Genomic DNA, 19,486 nt, shown 5'->3' on the forward strand with positions numbered 1-19,486 from the left:
CCTACTCCTATAACCATGCCGGCGGCCGACGCCAACAACACCTCTGGCAACCAGTCCTCCGGCAGCTCGCTGGAAGAGGAACTCGCATACTACAAGTCCCAGTATGAGCAGCTGGAGGCGGAACTGGCCGATTTTCAGGCCTCCAGTCGGGAACTGGAAGCTGAGTTGGAGAAGGACATCGAGGCATCGGAGAAACGGGAGAGACAGCTGAAGAGTCAGGTGGAGAGTCTGACCTACGAGGTGGAGGAATGGAAGGTGGGATCATACTCCCAGCGCCATTCATCGTGATCTACCTCCTCGCTGACGCCGAAGCAGTCCAAGTATAAGCAGGCTAAGGCGGAAGCCAGTGCGCAGCAAAACTCTCTTCAAAAGGAGATTACCTCGCTGCGAGAGGCAAACCGCACCCTGCAACTGAAGATACGCGACATCGAAGTCATCAACGATGACTACGAGCGCCAGGCCCGGAATACTACTTCGTCCCTGGAGGATCTCGAGTCCAAGTACAATGTCGCCATCGAACGCGGGGTACTGTTGGAGGAGGAGATTAAGAACAGCGAGCAGGAGCGCGAGGCCTTGCGAATTGATGCGCAGCGATTACGCACGGAGTTGTCGGATCTCAAAATTGAAAACGAGATCATCGCGGAGAAGCTCCGGAAAGCCGAAGCTGAGTTGCAGCGTCGTCGGCTCCCGTATCTCGAACACACCTCCTCTCAGGACACGGAGTCATCTCAGCTGTCCCCAACAACGGCTTCGGCGTCGTCCACCCTGGCCACTCCGCCGGCCAAATCTGTGTCGTCGGCGACGTCAGAATCCATCACCCCACCATCCCCAACACCTTCAGAATGTTCGGTTGGTGTATCCAAGTCCGGCCAGGATCGGCCCACGTCGCGTCCTCGAGGATCGATCTCGAGCAATGGAGGGCAGTCCTCTTACGCCCGGCATACCCGTACGCCGTCCATACCACGTGGTGCCAACGGGTCCACCACTTCTCGAACAAACGGCTCGCGGCTGCCGTCTGCCAACGTGCCGCGGTCGGGGTCGTTGTATCAGATCCGCGGCCTCATTGGCAAAATGCAGAAGCTCGAGGAGAGAGTCCAGTCCGCGCGGTCACGGCTACCAGCACCTTCCGAAAGAGTCAATGGTACCTCGCCGCGGACGCCCTCCACGTTTTCCGCGTCAACATCAACATCGATACCGACTACGGTCACGATTCGTACCCGTCGGCGGGTCAGCGGAGGGAGCGTGAGCTCATCCGCTCGAGATGATGATGCCTCGGTGGCGTCGTCGATCCCTCAAAGCCGAGTGTCATACAATCGGCCGCCAGACAGCCGACCCAGCAGTCGCGCCAGCGTGTCCAGTCGCAGTTCGATCGGACACAGTAGCATTGCCAGCAGCGTCACCAGTGGGATCCCGGTGCCCCGGTCGGAGAGCCAGCAGAGTCACAGTCTCAACGGGTCGCGAACGCCCCTGGGCCACTACTCGACCAACCCTATGACCGAGAGTCGGCGGCCGCCATCGGTCACCAAGCCCTCCTTTTCTCAAAGCATCGGTCCTGGCAGCAGCGTTTCCGTGCTCAGGCGGGATAGCGCATCGAAGATTGCCTCGCCGCCTAGTCGCCGCGGCACTGGCGATCAAGAGAAGTTTATGCGTACCTCCATCCCCACACCGGGCACCCTCAAGCGACGGCCCGGCGGATCATTGGGCTCACCGGGAATGGCGGGTCAGCGGTCCGGCCTGGGGAGTCCAAGACGGATCAGCACAGGGATTGAGAGACCGCGCCTGTCAGATGCCCGGACGGCGCATGAGAGGAAGAAGAAATACAGCGATCTCGGGGAAACGTATTAGAGAGGTATTCCCTGTTCTGTTCTCTTCCGATGTTCTTTTCTTTTTCGCGATGATTCCCAATTGTCGTGGTGGGCGTCTCGTTTCGATGTTATGTACCTGGCGTACGGGCGTAGTATCGGGACCTCTTTGGGGCGCCGATGGGTTGTCTCTAGTCTTTTCTTCTCGTTTCTACTTTCCTTTGTACATAGTCCAGAATGGCCATAGTATACACTCTCTATCTTTGATGCGTAGGTATTGATCTCTTGCTGGAGAGTTCTGGTAATCCAGAACTTGTACTCCGTAGTCTACAGACAGTTGTACACTGTCTATTAGCCAATTGCCCTCTTAGTCTTTCCTACTTTGCAAGTTCCTGTCAGGCATTTTGCGTGATAATCATAATTTATTCTGACGATCACATGGTCGCTATTTTGTCTTGACAAGCACACGTTGTTGGCATTCAACTGTCACGTGACTAATCCCAACAAGCCGATGACGTTGGTGTCGTCGGGCACTTGGCAGCTTGGCTGGGCGATCGGATTACGAGTGCACGCCGTGTTGCATGAATCCGATCTCCTTCTTTTCAAACCCTAGATGCATTCGGCAATTCCGCCAAAGAATGCGATGAATTCTACTTTATTTTTAGACGGTATGTTCTGGCTTGATAAGCGAACAGTTGGACAGAAATGTTCTGGACATTCGGGATCGTCCAGCCCAGGATCCCCTTCTATTTACCTCGGGCTCTACAGTTCGTTGAGCTCTCGGGCATCGGCATCAATGCGGTCTACGTGCTCGTTCATGCTTTGTGATACCGCCCCGGTGTCCGAATCTTATCTTCCTCCTCCATCCCCTCCTAAGAGTGCAAGTATTAACAAACTACTGTAGAGAAAGTTCCCTTATGTAATCCTACATGGTTCTTTCCCCTGTTTCTCCAGGTTGAAAACAGAAAGTTAACCTGTTCTCCTTTCCCAAAGAAGACCCGTTGATGGTAATTTTCGCCGTATTGCCAGTACGGTTCCTCTCCCCCTGGGCAAATGGTGTATTTTATTTCCACCTCAACAAGCTGGAATCGTCAGTTGGGGAGTAATTTTCCGGGCGTTGATTGGCCCACAGCCCATCGTGGGGTATTTGAGCCTGTTTTCGTCAGTCCCCGGTCTCCGATTCGGCCAGTCAGAAGGGGTTCGGTGGAGCTGGCGCATTCGGTAGTATCAGCGCCATCTGGCCGCTGGTTTTCTTTGGGGCATCGACGAGACCAGAGCTCCAAAAAGGGCAGAAAACCACACCTCAACATCGCTCTCGCTCCTCTTTTTTCCTTTTCTTCCTCGATTCTTTCTGACGCTCCCTTCCTCGCGTCCTCTTAGATCCTTTCTCCTTCCCGCTTTTTTTCAAGTTCCCATTGCTGGCGCGTTCAATTGTCCGGGGCGTTGGGGGTTGGATCTAGGGTTGGTACTCCCCATCCCTTGTCGGAGGTTTCATTTGCGTATATGTCGGGTTCTTTTCTGGTGGAATGTGCAAAGGAAGAGTTATGCTGACGGCTCCGGCTCCAGTGTGTGCAAGGTCTTGTTGATACGATTAATTCTACTCCCAACCGCCGGATTGTAGTGCCTTTTTGACGACCTGGAATCCGGCATCGACGGTGCATACCTTCCCACTTCCTTTCGGCTTGGTTTTGAGATCATTGCGTTCTGCATGGAGTCGTCGTGATTGAAATCCTTCATCATGTCTCCCACCGTCAACGGAACCAAGTCGCAAAACGGCTACCCGAGTGCGTACGCCGCAAAACATAACCTCCCCTCCCACTTCATCGGCGGCAACAGCCTGGATGTCGCCCCGCCGAGCAAGGTCAAGGATTTCGTGGCCGCCCATGACGGTCACTCCGTCATCACATCCGTAAGTGCACGAACGAGCTGAAAGTCTTCCTCATTCCAAGTGGCTAATGGTGTCGGTTAGGTCTTGATCGCCAATAACGGCATTGCAGCGGTCAAAGAAATCCGTTCCGTGCGAAAATGGGCCTACGAAACCTTTGGCAACGAGCGTGCCATCCAATTCACTGTGATGGCCACCCCGGAGGACTTGAAGGCCAATGCAGACTATATCCGCATGGCCGATCAATACGTAGAAGTCCCCGGAGGCACAAATAACAACAACTACGCCAACGTAGAATTGATCGTCGATATCGCAGAGCGAATGGATGTGCATGCTGTGTGGGCAGGATGGTAGGGTCGAAATCCAGTTAGTGGATGAGAGTGGCCGCGCTGACGACAACAGGGGTCATGCGTCGGAAAATCCACGATTACCTGAGGCCTTGGCCGCGTCGCCCAAGAAGATCATTTTCATTGGGCCCCCCGGCTCGGCCATGCGGTCTCTCGGAGACAAGATCTCGTCAACGATAGTCGCTCAGCACGCGGGGGTTCCCTGCATTCCGTGGTCGGGTTCGGGCGTTGATGAGGTCGTTGTCGACGAGGACGGCACCGTCCGAGTAGAGGACCATGTCTATGATCGAGGCTGCACGCACTCGCCTGAGGAAGGCTTGGAGGTCGCCCGCAAAATCGGCTTCCCCGTCATGGTCAAGGCCTCCGAGGGTGGTGGCGGCAAGGGTATCCGCAAGGTCGAGCGCGAGGAGGACTTTATCAGCATGTATAACGCCGCTGCCAACGAAATTCCCGGCTCTCCCATCTTCGTCATGAAGCTGGCCGGCAACGCTCGACACCTGGAGGTCCAGCTACTGGCGGACCAGTACGGCAACAACATCTCCCTCTTTGGCCGCGACTGCTCCGTCCAGCGCCGCCACCAAAAGATCATTGAGGAAGCCCCTGTGACCATCGCCAAGCCGGCCACTTTCCAGGCCATGGAGCGCGCCGCCATCCGTCTCGGCAAGCTCGTCGGCTACGTGTCCGCGGGTACCGTAGAATACCTCTACTCGCATGCCGACGACCAGTTCTACTTCTTGGAGCTCAACCCCCGTTTGCAGGTCGAGCACCCCACGACCGAGATGGTAACAGGCGTCAACCTGCCCGCCGCCCAGCTGCAGATTGCAATGGGTATCCCCCTGCACCGCATTCGTGATATTCGCCTGCTGTATGGCGTTGACCCGCACACCTCCTCCCCTATCGACTTCGACTTCTCCAATGAGGAGAGCCACAAGACTCAGCGCCGCCCGCAGCCCAAGGGCCACTGCACCGCTTGCCGTATCACCTCGGAAGACCCCGGTGAGGGCTTCAAACCGTCCAGCGGCACGATGCACGAGCTCAACTTCCGCAGCTCGTCCAACGTTTGGGGCTACTTCTCCGTCGGCACGTCCGGTGGTATCCACAGCTACTCGGACAGCCAGTTCGGCCACATCTTTGCCTATGGTGAGAACCGTTCCGCTTCGCGGAAGCACATGGTTGTCGCCCTCAAGGAGCTGAGCATCCGCGGCGATTTCCGGACAACGGTCGAGTATCTCATCAAGCTGCTCGAGACGCCCGCCTTTGAGGAAAACACCATCACAACCGGCTGGCTTGATGAGCTCATCTCTAACAAGCTGACTGCCGAGCGGCCCGACCCAATGATCGCCGTTATCTGCGGTGCGGTGACGCGCGCCCACCTGGCCAGCGAGGCTTGCATCGCAGAGTACCAAAAGGGTCTGGAGAAGGGTCAGGTTCCGTCCAAAGATGTGCTCAAGACCGTCTTCCCCGTGGACTTCATCTACGAGGGTCTCCGCTACAAGTTCACCGCCACGCGGGCCAGCCTCGACACCTACCACCTTTTTATCAACGGATCGAAGTGCTCTGTCGGCGTCCGCGCGCTTGCTGACGGTGGGCTTCTCGTCCTGATGAACGGCCGCAGCCACAACGTTTACTGGAAGGAGGAGGCTGCCGCCACTCGTTTGAGTGTCGATGGCAAGACCTGCCTTCTGGAGCAGGAGAACGATCCCACACAGCTGCGCACGCCCAGCCCTGGCAAGCTGGTCAAGTTCACCGTCGAGAACGGCGACCACGTTCGCGCCGGCCAGCCCTTCGCCGAAGTCGAAGTCATGAAGATGTACATGCCGCTGATCGCCCAGGAGGACGGTACAGTGCAGTTCATCAAGCAGCCCGGCGCCACCCTCGAGGCTGGAGACATCCTTGGTATCCTCACTTTGGACGACCCGTCCCGTGTCAAGCACGCGCAGCCGTTCACCGGCCAGCTGCCTGAAATGGGCCCGCCCCAGGTGGTTGGCAACAAGCCCCCGCAGCGGTTCACTCTCCTGCACAGCATCCTTGAGAACATCCTCCGCGGCTACGATAACCAGTTCCTGATGAAGTCGACGCTCAGCGAGCTCGTGGAGGTGCTGCGCAACCCGGAGCTGCCCTATGGAGAATGGAACGCCCAGATCTCCGCATTGCACTCCCGCATGCCTGGCAAGTTGAGCACGCAGTTGACCCAGGTCGTGGACCGCGCTCGGTCGCGCCAGGCCGAATTCCCGGCCAAGCAGCTCCACAAGACCATGGTCAAGTATATCGAGGAGAACGTCAACCCATCGGATGCCGACATTCTGCGCACAACGCTCCTGCCCCTCTTCCACATCACCGACCAGTACAAGGATGGCCTCAAAGTGCACGAGTACAAAGTCTTTATCGGCTTGCTCGAGCAGTATTACGAGGTCGAGAGAAAGTTCACCGGCCGCAACACCCGCGACGAGGAGGTCATTCTCAAGCTGCGCGATGAGAACAAGGATGACATCCGCTCCGTCGTGCAGACCGTCCTGTCTCACACCAAGGTTGGCACCAAGAACAACCTCGTCCTCGCCATCTTGGAAATGTATCGCCCCAACCAGCCGCACGCCAGCAACGCCGCCCCACACTTCAAGCCCATCCTGCGTAAGCTCACCGAGCTGGAGTCTCGCGCCGTGTCCAAGGTAGCGCTCAAGGCTCGCGAGCTGCTCATTCAGGGTGCTCTGCCGTCCCTGGAGGAACGTGCGGCACAGATGGAGCACATTCTGCGGTCGTCCGTGATCGAGTCCCGCTACGGCGAGTCTGGCTGGGACCACCGGGAGCCGGATCTCGAGATCCTCAAGGAGGTCGTCGACTCCAAGTACACCGTCTTCGATGTCCTACCGCTCTTCTTCTCCCACCCGGACAGCTGGGTGACGCTGGCGGCTTTGGAAGTCTACGTCCGCCGCGCATACCGTGCCTATACCATCAAGGGCGTGCAGTATCATACCGAGGGCGAGCAGCCATTTATCTCCTGGGACTTTGCGCTGGGCAAGATCGGTCAGGCGGACCTTGGCATGCCCGTGTCAACCCATCCGTCGACGCCTGGCACCCCAACATCGGAGTCGTATAATCCGCTCAAGCGCATAAACTCCGTTTCCGACATGTCATATCTGATCAACTCGGATGCGGAGAGCATTCCGCGCAAGGGTGTCATCATCCCTGTGGAGTATTTGGAGGATGCGGACGAGAGCCTCAGCCGGGCGTTGGAGGTCTTCCCGCGCGAGTCACGACCCAAGAAAAGCATCGAGGGCAACTTGTTAAGTGTGGAGCTTGCTAACAGGCGCAGACCGTCGCCGCGGTCGGACGGCCCTGAGGAACTGTCTCATGTCTGCACCGTAGCCATTCGCGACGTCGAGCGCCAGGATGACGCACAGCTGTTTGCCCAATTCAGCGAGATCGTGGCCAACCACAAGGAAGAGCTCCTGGCACGCGGAGTCCGTCGTGTAACCTTCCTGTGCGGCCACAAGGACGGGACCTATCCAGGATACTTCACCTTCCGCGGACCGTCGTACGAAGAGGACGAGAGTATCCGTCACAGCGAGCCGGCTCTGGCATTCCAGCTGGAGCTGGGCCGTCTGTCTAAGTTCAAGATCCGACCGGTCTTCACGGAGAACCGCAACATCCACGTGTACGAGGCGATCGGCAAGGGCCCAGAGAACGACAAGTCCGCCGACAAGCGCTACTTCACCCGCGCCGTCGTGCGGGCCGGTCGCCTGCGGGATGATATCCCAACGGTCGAGTACCTCATCTCGGAAGCCGACCGGCTGCTCAATGACATTTTGGACACCCTGGAGATCATCGGCAACAACGGCTCGGATATGAACCACATCTTCCTCAACTTCTCTCCCGTGTTTCCCCTGCAGCCCAAGGACGTTGAGGAGGCCCTGGCTGGCTTCCTCGACCGTTTCGGTCTCCGGCTCTGGAAACTGCGCGTGACGGGCGCGGAGATTCGAATTCTGTGCACCGATCCAGTCACTGGCCTACCGTACCCATTGCGGGTGATTATCACCAACACGTACGGTTTCATCATCCAGGTCGAGCTGTACGTTGAGAAGAAGACCGAGAAAGGTGAATGGGTGTTCCACAGCATTGGCGGTACGAACAACATCGGCTCGATGCATATGCGGCCCGTGTCGACGCCGTACCCGACCAAGGAGTGGCTGCAGCCGAAGCGGTACAAGGCGCACGTGATGGGCACGCAGTACGTGTACGATTTCCCCGACCTCTTCCGTCAGGCGTTCCAGAACAGCTGGAACAAGGCGATCGAGAAGGTCCCGTCGCTGGCAGAAAAGCGGCCACCCGTGGGTGAATGCATCAAGTACAACGAGCTGGTACTGGACGACCAGGACAATCTGGTTGAGGTGTCCCGCGAGGCCGGCACCAACACCCACGGTATGGTCGGCTGGATCGTCACGGCCTTCACACCTGAATACCCGAACGGACGTCGGTTCATTATCATCGCCAACGATATCACCTACCAGATTGGATCGTTTGGCCCTCAGGAGGACAAGTTCTTCCACAAGTGCACTGAGCTCGCTCGCAAGCTGGGTATCCCACGCGTCTATCTGTCGGCTAACTCCGGTGCACGCATCGGAATGGCGGATGAGCTGATCCCGTACTTGAACGTGGCATGGAACGATCCTGAGGAGCCCGAGAAAGGGTTCAAGTACCTGTATCTCACTCCCGAGGTCAAGAAGAGGCTGGATGAGCGCAAGAAGCAAGAAGTCATCACCGAGCTCGTCCAGGAGGATGGTGAGGAGCGGTACAAGATCACGACCGTCATCGGAGCCAAGGACGGCCTCGGCGTCGAATGCTTGCGAGGTTCCGGCTTGATTGCCGGTGCCACCTCGCGCGCTTACGAGGACATCTTCACCATCACGCTGGTGACGTGCCGCTCCGTCGGTATCGGCGCATATCTGGTGCGCCTGGGCCAGCGTGCGATCCAGGTCGAAGGCCAGCCGATCATCCTGACGGGTGCGCCAGCCATCAACAAGCTGCTTGGTCGCGAGGTCTACACGTCCAACCTGCAGCTCGGTGGCACCCAGATCATGTACAAGAACGGTGTGTCGCACATGACGGCCAACGACGACTTCGAGGGCATCCAGAAGATCGTGGACTGGATGTCGTACGTGCCAGACAAGCGTGGGTCGCCCGTGCCGGTCCGACCGCTATCGGACCCATGGGATCGCGACGTCGTCTACTGCCCGCCGCAGCGCGAGACCTACGACGTGAGGTGGATGATTGCCGGCAAGGAGGAAGACGGCGAGTACCTGCCGGGTCTCTTCGACCGTGATTCGTTCGAGGAGAGCCTGGGCGGATGGGCTCGGACGGTGGTCGTCGGCCGCGCACGTCTGGGTGGCATCCCGATGGGTGTCATCGCCGTCGAGACACGCACGGTGGACAATGTGACGCCGGCAGACCCCGCCAACCCTGACTCGATTGAGATGGTCACCATGGAGGCCGGTGGTGTGTGGTTCCCCAATTCGGCCTTCAAGACGGCGCAGGCGCTGCGGGACTTCAACCACGGAGAGCAGCTGCCGGTCATGATTCTGGCGAACTGGCGGGGTTTCTCGGGTGGCCAGCGAGACATGTACAACGAGGTGCTCAAGTACGGTTCGTACATTGTCGATGCGCTGGTCAAGTACGAGCAGCCCATCTTTGTCTACATTCCGCCATTCGGCGAGTTGCGTGGTGGCTCATGGGTAAGTTTATTTACTATCTACTCTAATTTCGACTTGCTGATAACATCGTTATCAGGTCGTCATCGATCCGACGATCAACCCAGACTACATGGAGATGTACGCGGACGAAGAGTCGCGCGGTGGTGTCCTGGAGCCCGAAGGTATTGTCAACATCAAGTTCCGCAAGGAGAAGCAGCTGGACACCATGGCCCGCCTGGACCCTATCTACGGCGAGCTCCGCCGGCAGCTCGAGGACAAGTCCCTCAGCAACGAGCAGTTGTCCGAGATCAAGTCGAAGATGGCTGCTCGGGAGGAGAAACTGCTGCCAGTGTATATGCAGGTCGCGCTGCAATTCGCCGATCTGCACGACCGCGCCGGCCGCATGGAGGCCAAGGGTGCTATTCGACAGGCGCTGCAGTGGCGCAACGCGCGTCGGTTCTTCTACTGGCGCCTGCGCCGTCGCCTCAGCGAGGAACTGATCCTCAAGCGCATGGCTCAGGCCCAGCCGCAGATGGCCAACGCGGCGACGTCGCGGGAGTCGTGGCTGCGCACACTGATGGCTTGGGGTGGCTTCCTGGAGCGAGAGTTCGAGCGCGACGACCGCAAGGTGGCGCTGTGGTACGAGGAGAACAAGGAGCACATTGCCGAGCGGATCGACGCGCTCAAGACAGAGTCGGTGTCGCTGGACGTGGCGCACTTGTTGATGAGCAACAAGGAAGGTGGTTTGAAGGGAGTGCAGCAGGTGTTGAGCATGCTCCCGGTGGAGGAGCGACAAGAGGTGCTGAAGTATCTGGGATCGTCGTGATTCAGTCTTTGTCTATGTTTTTGTTTTGTCGATTGGTATCGTTATGTGTCATGACCTGGTATAGATCATGCGTGATGCTTATGTCCTAATCATGTTGATGTTGATGAGCTCATTGCTTCGCATCTCCCTATCCGGTTATCCGGCCATCTTTTGACTATCAGGTGTCTTGTAAGATTCATTTTCGTATCATGGCGTCAGTTTGCAGAGGGCTTCACCAATCAACGCGTTCCGATCTCTGCAAATCGATAACACGATAGCTGGAATCCTTCTGATTGGCCCAAGCCCTGTTTTGCAATCTGTCAACAGAGATCAAAATAATTTGAATTCACCGTTTCGTGGTTCGCCCCTCTGTTCTGCCTGGTGTTGGAGGCTCTTAAAATGAACAAGGCTGGAGAGCATCGCAAATCCGTCTCAAATGAAGAATTCCATTCACTTGTAGACGTCAATTCGACATGTGAATCAAGAATGCACGCGTAAATGGTAAACCTGCTTGCAAAGAAAGCTATGTGAAAACGTTTTTGCTCTCAAATCGTCATTTGCAAACAACCGAATCGCGGCTCACTACGCCACGAGCTTCAGTCGGCAGTTCTCACCACCAGAGAAGTTCTGTATCAGCGTCTTCAATCTAATCTTACACAAGCGCCATTCCATCCCCGGCGTGCATCATGTCATGGTCCCCTCCCCGCTAGACTCCTTCAGCTCCCCCGCAGCTCTCCATCCCCCCTCCTCCTCCATGGAAGACGTCCAGCCTCAGTCGACCCGCAAACGGCCGCGTCTCGACAGCGCCTGTGCCGACCGCGAGGCCATGTCGGACACGCCCAGCCCCGCCGACGACCGCAGTCAGCACAGTTCCGCCAGTGCCGCCGCTGCGGCCGTCGTCTCGCCGGCTTCTGCCTCGCATCGTCCGGCGAGTCGCGTCACGATCAATACGCGGTCCGCCGATACCGATGCTGATGCCGACGGTGACGTGGATGTCAATGGTGACCACAGCAACAAGGACGGGGTCGGTGGCAACGACGACGACGATGAGGTCGACGTGGTGGCCGTGGCCGACACGCAGCAGCAGGCCATCTCTATCTCGTCGTCATCGCCCACCGCCCGCAGTCCCGAGATAGAGGTCGCGGAGCCCGAAGACATGGACCAGGACCCCAGCATCACCGCATCCAGCTGGCGGCCGCTAAGAGATGCTCTGCGGGAACGTGATCGTCATCATTCCCAATCGGAACATACATCAGCTGCGGATGTTGCCGAATCGACGCCCGTGCTGCAGCTGCACGAGCCGATATCACTCGTGGAGTCGTTCCCCAAAATGCGCGGCCATGCGGATCCGCGTGAGTCTGTGCAGGAGATTGCGGCCATCCTGGAGAAGGGCCATCCGCACGACCGGACCGTGTTTTTGGCCATAAGGCAGTGGCTGGCCTTCTGCACTGCCCATATCGACCGCGTCTCCCCGGAGGCCGTGCTGGAGGACCGCGATTTCTGGGAGGAGCTGCCTGCCGTGGTTGAAGCGTTGATGCGGAGAGTTCTGCCCTTGTCAATGGCAGACGGCGAGATCTCGTGGCAGAGTATCGAGGACTTTATCGTCGACTATGCCCAGCTGACTCTGCGCTTGCTCGATTTTGACACGGCCGGCTTGCAGATGATCGCTGAGGATCCTGATCTCTCGGCGCCGGACTCCGTCGCTCGGGCTTATTTGCCGTCGCTCACATGGTCACTGCAGCTGTCTAATATTCCTTTCTACTGCGCAATGGCCAAGCTCGGGCCCGCGGAGATTGCAAACGTCGTCGCCCGCGCGAGCGACCGGCTCGATTCGGCTCCGGTACATGCCTTGGAGCGTATCTCCACGTATGCGTCCTGGGCGTTTCCGTTGCTGCCCCGAATGTCGCATCTCGCCCAGACTCTCGTGCTGGCGCTAAATGTGGCCTACAATCTCGTCGAGTCGGGCAATGAGCGTCGAGCGAACGGTGCCGACCCCCATCTGTGTGAAACTCCCGTCTTATTACGCACCATCCGCAGCTCCTACACGCTCTTCCGTGCCGTCGATGATCAATTCCAGGCGCATGTCTCTAAGAAGTCTGCCTGGGTGAGTGCAGATATCAGCGAGTCGTTACTCCGCTTCATCAGCGGTGTCTATCAGACCTACGCGGCGCAGGATCAGGCCCTGCTGCGCCGCTTGACCCGCGATCTGGGCATGCAGCTGCCGTCGGACGCCAGCCCGGACGAGTGCGCGACTATTGTCTACTACGGCTGGCGGATGTCAGTTCTGAAGCGTCACATAATGGACGGCCGCATGGAGCTGCGCGTCTTCGGTATGGAGACGATGCAGGCGGACCTCGTCACTGTCTGGCGCCACCACATCCAGAACAATCCGGACCCCTTCCAGCATCCTATCACTCAGTACCTGGTCCAATTCCTGCGTGACCACCGTATCGTCGAGTACATTGTCGGCGTCGGCTCTCACCCGCAGCTCATCAGCCGCAGCGGCAACATTGTCGGCTTCCTCATCGTCACCTCCACCTACACCGACGCCGACACCGACACCATCTGGAAGACCGTCACTGACAGCGAAGACCAACGCATCGTTGGCGAGGTCTTGACCATGCTGACCCGCACTTTCCCCATGCACCCGTCACCCTCTACCGCGCTGCTGTACATTTGCTCCAAGGTGTTCGAATTGCCGCTGCATCGATTCGATGCGCGCATGCTCGAGTTTTGTGAGCAACTGTTTACCTACCTGCGCGAGAAGCACGGTGACCGTCATCGGGCCGCGGACCAACTCGATGCCGCCTCAGGTGCTACGCCGGTCGATTCCATCCCGCTGCGCCTGTGCGTCCGGCTCATTCGCGAATCGACCCGGTGCAATGAGTTTTCCCATGACCACAAGGCGACACTGCAACGATTCGCCAGTGTTCAGCTGAGCTCCTTGTTGACCCTAGGCTTGAGCGACCGTGACAAGGCTGGCGTGTATGAGCAGTGCATCCAGGACATTGCGGATAAGAACGAGTTCGCTACGGGCAGCATTCAGGCCTTGAACGCGTTACTCCCTTCCTACGATTCGCAAGAGATTCGGAAGCTGACCGAGGAATTCGCCCTGACTACTCTGTTGATCTTGGAGTTTGTCCACTTCTGGGAAACAAACAACTCCGACTACTCCGACTCATTGTCCCAGAATAGTCTAATGTCGCGTGTCCAGCTGCTGAGCCGTATCATTACTAAAATCCCTGACACCATTTCTTCGGATCTGAGCGATCTTCTCTGGACGCGCATCCTCCTTCCCACTAACGCGCCGCCGCAGGCCCGCAGCGCCATGTGGGACATGCTCTGCCGCGTCACCGGCCAGAGTGGCTCGCAGAATCCCTTCATCGAACGTTGCCTCCACCAGTACCTTCCCAGCGTCGCTCCAGAGCAGTACACCAATGAGATCGTCGCGTTCGCCGAGCAGGCCGTCAGCTACGAGATCCGCTTCGACCCGCCCCCGACGCCTGTCGATCATGAGATCGTGTCTGTGCCGGGCATGGACCGCATATGGCATCTCATCCTGACTGCTCCGCCCGACACCATCGAGGGGCGAGCCACCAGCTTTGCCATTGATGTTTACTTAGATCACCCACTGATCCGTCGCGCGCCGGCTTCTGCAGCCGAAGCGACGCATTTGTCACTCGTCGACCGTTGTGTGGAGCAAATAAAGTCCGCTGCGACAAAGTTGAAGTCTTCCCAGCCGGGATCGAACGAGCCGGACGTCCAAGCCGCCGGGCTGCGGCTGAGTCGATCCTTATTGTTCCTCCAGCGGCTGCTCCAGGGTCTGCGATCGCGGCCGCAGTACAGCCCTCCACAGGCCCAGTCCCCGGAGATTGCGGAGCGCATCGGCCCGGGTGATCCAGTTGATATTTCCTACCAATGCTTCAGCATGGGCTCCCAGTCCAAGGTCCGGACCTTGCGGATCGGGAGCCTCTGCACGGCGCGAGAGCTCGTCGACCGGCTGGTTTCGGTCACAGGATTCGCATCGTTCAACGCCATCCACGGCGGGCATATGATCGATTTGCTGGAGAACCCCGATGCGACGGTCCAGGATCTCAAAATCAAGGGGTTGTTGATTATTCGGAAAAAGGACGATGGATCAGAGTCTTCTGGTTCTGGGCGGCGGCAGTCTCTGACCTTGGTGGACACCGAGGTGCTCCGGCACTTTGACGACTTGTACGATCTCTTAACTTTGGAGGATCGGTATGCTCGGGAGATTTATGATTTCTTGAGCGTATTCCCGCCGCAGGACCGAGTTCGGGTGTTGGTGCGGGATGTCAACCGTACCGAGAAAGATTTGTTCCCAATGGGGCAGCCGTATGTTCTTCTCTACTCTGTCAAGACGCTGGCTACGTGCTTGAGAGAGGAGTCATTAGAGGTTTGTTGATCGGAAAGGTTGATCCAATCGCTTAATGCTAACCAGTATTGCAGTCGGAGCCTGACACGAACTTCGTGTCGCATAGCATGCGCACGTTGGTCGCTGCCTTGACTGCTCCGGAGATGGAGATTGTGTCGACCGATAGCATGAAGCTGGTCTTTGCTTGCCATCTCGTTGAGTGCCTGCTGGTAGCTTTGTCTGGTGAGTATCGTCTCGAACGTCAGGCGAGAGTTGTGCTGAACGACTCCCCAGTCAAAACACGCACGTCGTTGGCGGTGCCAGATAGCGAGGCCCTTATCAAACAACTAATAAGATTTATGGACCTCCGTCCCAGCGCGGAGTCGTCGAATAGCGAAGAGGAAGATCTTCTTCAGAAGCTCACCTGCAATTCCTTTGCCGTGCTTATCGACGGCTCTGTGCAGGAGCACTCGTTCTGGGATCTTGTCAAGCGGCATGTGCCGTTCGACCGGCTCGTGTACTCACTGCTACTCGCTGACGGACGACAACGAGTCCGACAGGCGATCGCAGACAAGATCAAGGTGGTTTGTGGCCTGTCCAAGACGCAGAAGAAGGCTCCCAGCGCTGGGGATGGCGACGCAAATGGTTCGTTCAGCTCCGAGCAGCCGCTAACGGTTGACATCATCGCAACGATCTGGGATGCCTTTGTCAAAAACATGCGCCGCACTGTGGAGCATCCGGAGCAGTCGCAGGAGTACTTTGCCGTCGCGTTGGCCGTGTTCCGATCTGTGGCCGAACGCTCGCCGCATGATGTGATATTTTCCCAGTATGTCAGGGAGTGGAGCGAGACAATGCTCACCCGGACAACGGAGGAGGTATGACTATTGTTCTTATCGGGAGAGAACAGTGTTGTTGACATTGTCTAGTTTGTCGGCAGGGAACCAGTCGATCACATTGTTTTGGGTTTTGCGCGGTTGTTGCGATCATGTCTTGAGATCGCCGACCAGACCAACACGCGTATCAGTGCAACGTGCGTACTTCTTTTTCCTAATGGTTTATGCTCTACTGACCCGTTATAGCGACCTCATAGAGAACCTGTTCAATAGCTACCTCTTCCCGGACTTGTCCGACCCGTCGGAAACGGAGGTAATCACTCCGCATGTCCCAGTCATGCACGAAGAGACGCGCGAGGAACTGTACAATATCCTTGTCCTGCTCGCTAAGCATGCGGATAATTACGGCAAAATCATGGATCTCATGATAGACCTCATCCCGAGCGGTACGACTGTCTTACACACTCAAATGAAATTGCGCTAACTCTTCCAGACTACACCCATTCTACAAACTGGAGCGCCGACCGAACAAAAGTCATCCGCTCGCCGGAAGGCTACGCAGGTCTAAAGAATCTGTCGAATACCTGCTACGTCAATTCGCTATTCACACAACTGTTTATGAACGTCAGCTTCCGCGAGTTCATGCTGCAGGTGCCCGTAACGGATCCGGACTCGTCGCAGCGGCTGCTAGCAGAGACAAAGAAGATTTTTGGCAACATGCAGGACACGTGGCGGAAGTTCGTCGATCCGGAAGGCGCCGTGTGCTCAATCCGGACGTACGACAACGAGCCTATTGACGTGACCGTCCAGATGGACGTGGACGAGTTTTACAACCTGCTTTTCGACCGCTGGGAGGCGCAGATTCAGGACCCCGAGGATCGGAAAAAGTTCCGAGCTTTCTACGGCGGCCAGCTCGTTCAGCAGATCAAGTCTAAAGAGTGCGAGCACATCTCCGAACGCCTGGAGCCGTTTTCGGCCATCCAGTGCGATATCAAGGGCAAGGCTTCTCTCGAAGAGAGTCTCCAGGCGTATGTGGAGGGTGAGGTGATGCAGGGCGATAACAAGTACTCGTGCACATCATGCGGTCGGCATGTCGATGCGGTGAAGCGGTAAGTTTGATAGGATTGAAGAGTTCTGACTCTTGCTGACTTTTTGTAGGGCATGTTTGAAAGAACTTCCTGACAATCTCATTTTCCATCTCAAACGGTTCGACTTTGACATGATTACGATGATGCGCAGCAAGATCAATGATGAGTTCCAGTTCCCCGAGCGCATCGACATGACGCCCTACAGCGTCGAGTACCTGTCGAATCCCGACAAGCCGGTGGAGCCGGATATTTTTGAGCTAGTCGGCGTACTGGTTCACAGCGGAACGGCGGAGTCCGGCCACTACTATTCGTACGTGCGTGAGCGCCCCGTCGCCGGAGGCAGAAAGTCGTGGGTGGAGTTCAACGATGCCGACGTCACGGCCTTTGACCCGTCCAAGATTGCGGAGCAGTGCTTTGGCGGGATGCACGAACCCGTCTACGGGAACAACATGAACCAGCCACGGTTTGGCAAGGTGTGGAACGCCTACATGCTATTCTACCAGCGCGTGTCGAGCATGGAGGCGGCCCAGGAAATCTACCGGCCGAGCGAACGGGGTACGCCCGTGCAGGTCCAGCTGCCGCGGGATCTGGGTAACCATATCGCCATGGAGAATGAGCTCTTCATCCGCACGTACTGCCTGCAAGATCCATACCACGCGTCATTTGTGCGGTACCTGCTCGGTTTGTCGAGGGATCAAGCCATTGCGGAAGCTCCCAACGCGTCCGAGCTGCAAAAGTCGGCCGTATATGTGGCGCTCGATACACTAGACCAACTGATCTCGCGTAGCAGAGAGATGCCGGAGCTGGATCGGCTGCTGACGGAATTTGGCCGTGCGATCCACGATACTCCTGATGGGGCGGAGCATGTCCTGGAGTGGGTGGCGGACCGAGATACAGGGCTGCGCAATCTGATCCTGAAGCCCCTGCAGCAGCCCGTGCGTGCGGTGTCGATGAAGATCCTGCTGATGGCGTTGGCGAAACTGCAAGAGCGGGCAATAGACTCCGACGCAGACGAGGCGGAGTCACAAGAGTGGCTGGCGAAATTTTCGCGGGGCTACCGCGAAGTGGCATCATCGATGGAGAAGCTGTGGTCGATCCTGCCGACGGTTAGCCGGTCGTGGGATGACTACTTTGAATTTTTGAGCCGGTTGACCCGGTTCCAGGTTCCTGTGGTCGACGTGCTACTGGAGCATGGGTTCTTGTTAAGGTGCCTCGAGATTCTCTGGCTGGACCGAGAAGACAGCAAGAAGCTGAAGCGCCAGTATGCGCTGTATTATCGTAACGTGGAGCGCGGGCGCAAGTACTCGCACCGCAACCTGATGGAGTTCCTGGCGAGTCTGCTGCGACACATTGACCCGATGCTGCCGCCGACAGCGGACGACGAGCCACGCACGGTACGCGATGGGCGGTACTCGCTAACGGAGACGGAAGACTCATACATCCGGACGTTGGGGTCGTCCAACGAACTTGTGTTTTTGCGCAGAGTGCTCCAGCACCATGCAAACTCGAGTGCCAGTCGGGCGATCATGGAGTGGTTCTTGCAGTCGGAACCGGAAGCTGGTCTGCTCGAGTCCATCGTCAAGGTGCTGGAGGAAGGACTGCGGGTTGCACCGGCAGTGCTGTGCGCGCCGTACCTGGAGGCCACGCTGACATTCTGCCAGCAGAGCCCGGAAGAGGAGCCGGTAGTCGCATTGGTCGACCACGTTGCCAAGGGGATGGAGTCGATCAATCACAGCGGCGGCAAGGAGCACCTGGCTTTCTTCTCGCATCTTTTGAACTGTCGGAACGAGCGACTGGACAAGTCCGAGGCGTGGTTTGTCGGGCTTGTGACGGAGCGGGTCCCCGACTGGGCGCCGACGTTATTACTCTATCCGGACCGCAACGTGCGCTCGCTGACGGTGGAAATGCTGAAAGATCTCGTCTTCCGCAAGGCAGCGGCAGACGATACACCCGCAGAAGACGACAGCGAGAACAATGTCAACAACAACGACGACGACGACGAGTCTCGTGCGTACTACGTGCACGTGGCCCGCGAGCTCGCGCAAATGTGCGTCGAGCGGCTCCGCAAGACGTACCTGGAGGCGCCAGGTCAGGGTGTCGAGGCCAAAATCGTCGACACGATCAACATGGTCGTCAATCATGTCCTAGAGTCGTATTACAACGAGGTCGACCCAGACGATGCGGAGTTCATGCGACAGGCAGCTGGTACGTTCATCCATCCCTTCTCTCTCTCTCTACGAAAACTAGAGCGAACTAACTCGTGTCACAGCTGTCAGCAGCGCCGTCGACGAACTCTCTATCGAAGTACCCGAGGAGATCCCATCGGGTAAGTCCGCCTTGTCCTTCTCCCAAGGCTTTTCTGACATTGACCTGTTAGATGATTGGGAGGACAATTCAATGCTTGGAAGTGATTCGGAGGTTGGGATGATAGGGACTCCTTAATTTCTTTTTCCGTTTCTTCTCTACACCTGGGGTGTTTTCTTTTTCTTCTTTTTCTCCCAATCTCTAAGATCAAATGGAGTACCTAACGTCCGGGTTTTGGCCTTGCTGATTTTCATGTTTGTTTGAAAAATAATGAACGAACGACGGCAGAAGACAAAAAAAGAAAAACCACTTTTTACGAGTCTCATGCTTGCTAAAGAAATGGGCCTGTCAACTGTGTGTGTG

At 57.2% G+C, this 19,486-nt stretch overlaps 4 protein-coding genes across 4 annotated transcripts; all 4 read left to right on the forward strand.

Moving 5' to 3' along the window:
- Positions 1-15: 15 nt before the first annotated feature.
- On the forward strand, positions 16-1,845 carry VTN49DRAFT_5763 (uncharacterized protein; the record flags this gene model as incomplete). The annotated part of the gene is made up of 2 exons (XM_069413856.1): positions 16-255; positions 316-1,845. 2 exons carry the CDS (start codon positions 16-18, stop codon positions 1,843-1,845), a joined length of 1,770 nt encoding a protein of 589 aa, XP_069266486.1.
- Positions 1,846-1,894: 49 nt separating this feature from the next.
- Positions 1,895-3,423, forward strand: VTN49DRAFT_5764 (uncharacterized protein; the record flags this gene model as incomplete). Its single annotated transcript, XM_069413857.1, has 3 exons — positions 1,895-2,025; positions 3,183-3,263; positions 3,369-3,423. 3 exons carry the CDS (start codon positions 1,895-1,897, stop codon positions 3,421-3,423), a joined length of 267 nt encoding a protein of 88 aa, XP_069266487.1.
- Positions 3,424-3,540: 117 nt separating this feature from the next.
- On the forward strand, positions 3,541-10,544 carry VTN49DRAFT_5765 (uncharacterized protein; the record flags this gene model as incomplete). The annotated part of the gene is made up of 4 exons (XM_069413858.1): positions 3,541-3,711; positions 3,772-4,037; positions 4,090-9,760; positions 9,816-10,544. 4 exons carry the CDS (start codon positions 3,541-3,543, stop codon positions 10,542-10,544), a joined length of 6,837 nt encoding a protein of 2,278 aa, XP_069266488.1.
- A 733-nt stretch (positions 10,545-11,277) lies between these two features.
- Positions 11,278-19,261, forward strand: VTN49DRAFT_5766 (uncharacterized protein; the record flags this gene model as incomplete). Its single annotated transcript, XM_069413859.1, has 9 exons — positions 11,278-14,940; positions 14,994-15,141; positions 15,193-15,773; positions 15,825-15,928; positions 15,978-16,177; positions 16,225-16,840; positions 16,890-19,024; positions 19,089-19,145; positions 19,197-19,261. 9 exons carry the CDS (start codon positions 11,278-11,280, stop codon positions 19,259-19,261), a joined length of 7,569 nt encoding a protein of 2,522 aa, XP_069266489.1.
- Between the last annotated feature and the right edge of the window lie 225 nt (positions 19,262-19,486).

The sequence above is a fragment of the Thermomyces lanuginosus genome (genome assembly GCF_041956635.1).
Source record: "Thermomyces lanuginosus strain ATCC 200065 unplaced genomic scaffold VTN49scaffold_35, whole genome shotgun sequence".
Classification (NCBI taxonomy): Eukaryota; Fungi; Ascomycota; class Eurotiomycetes; order Eurotiales; family Trichocomaceae; genus Thermomyces; species Thermomyces lanuginosus.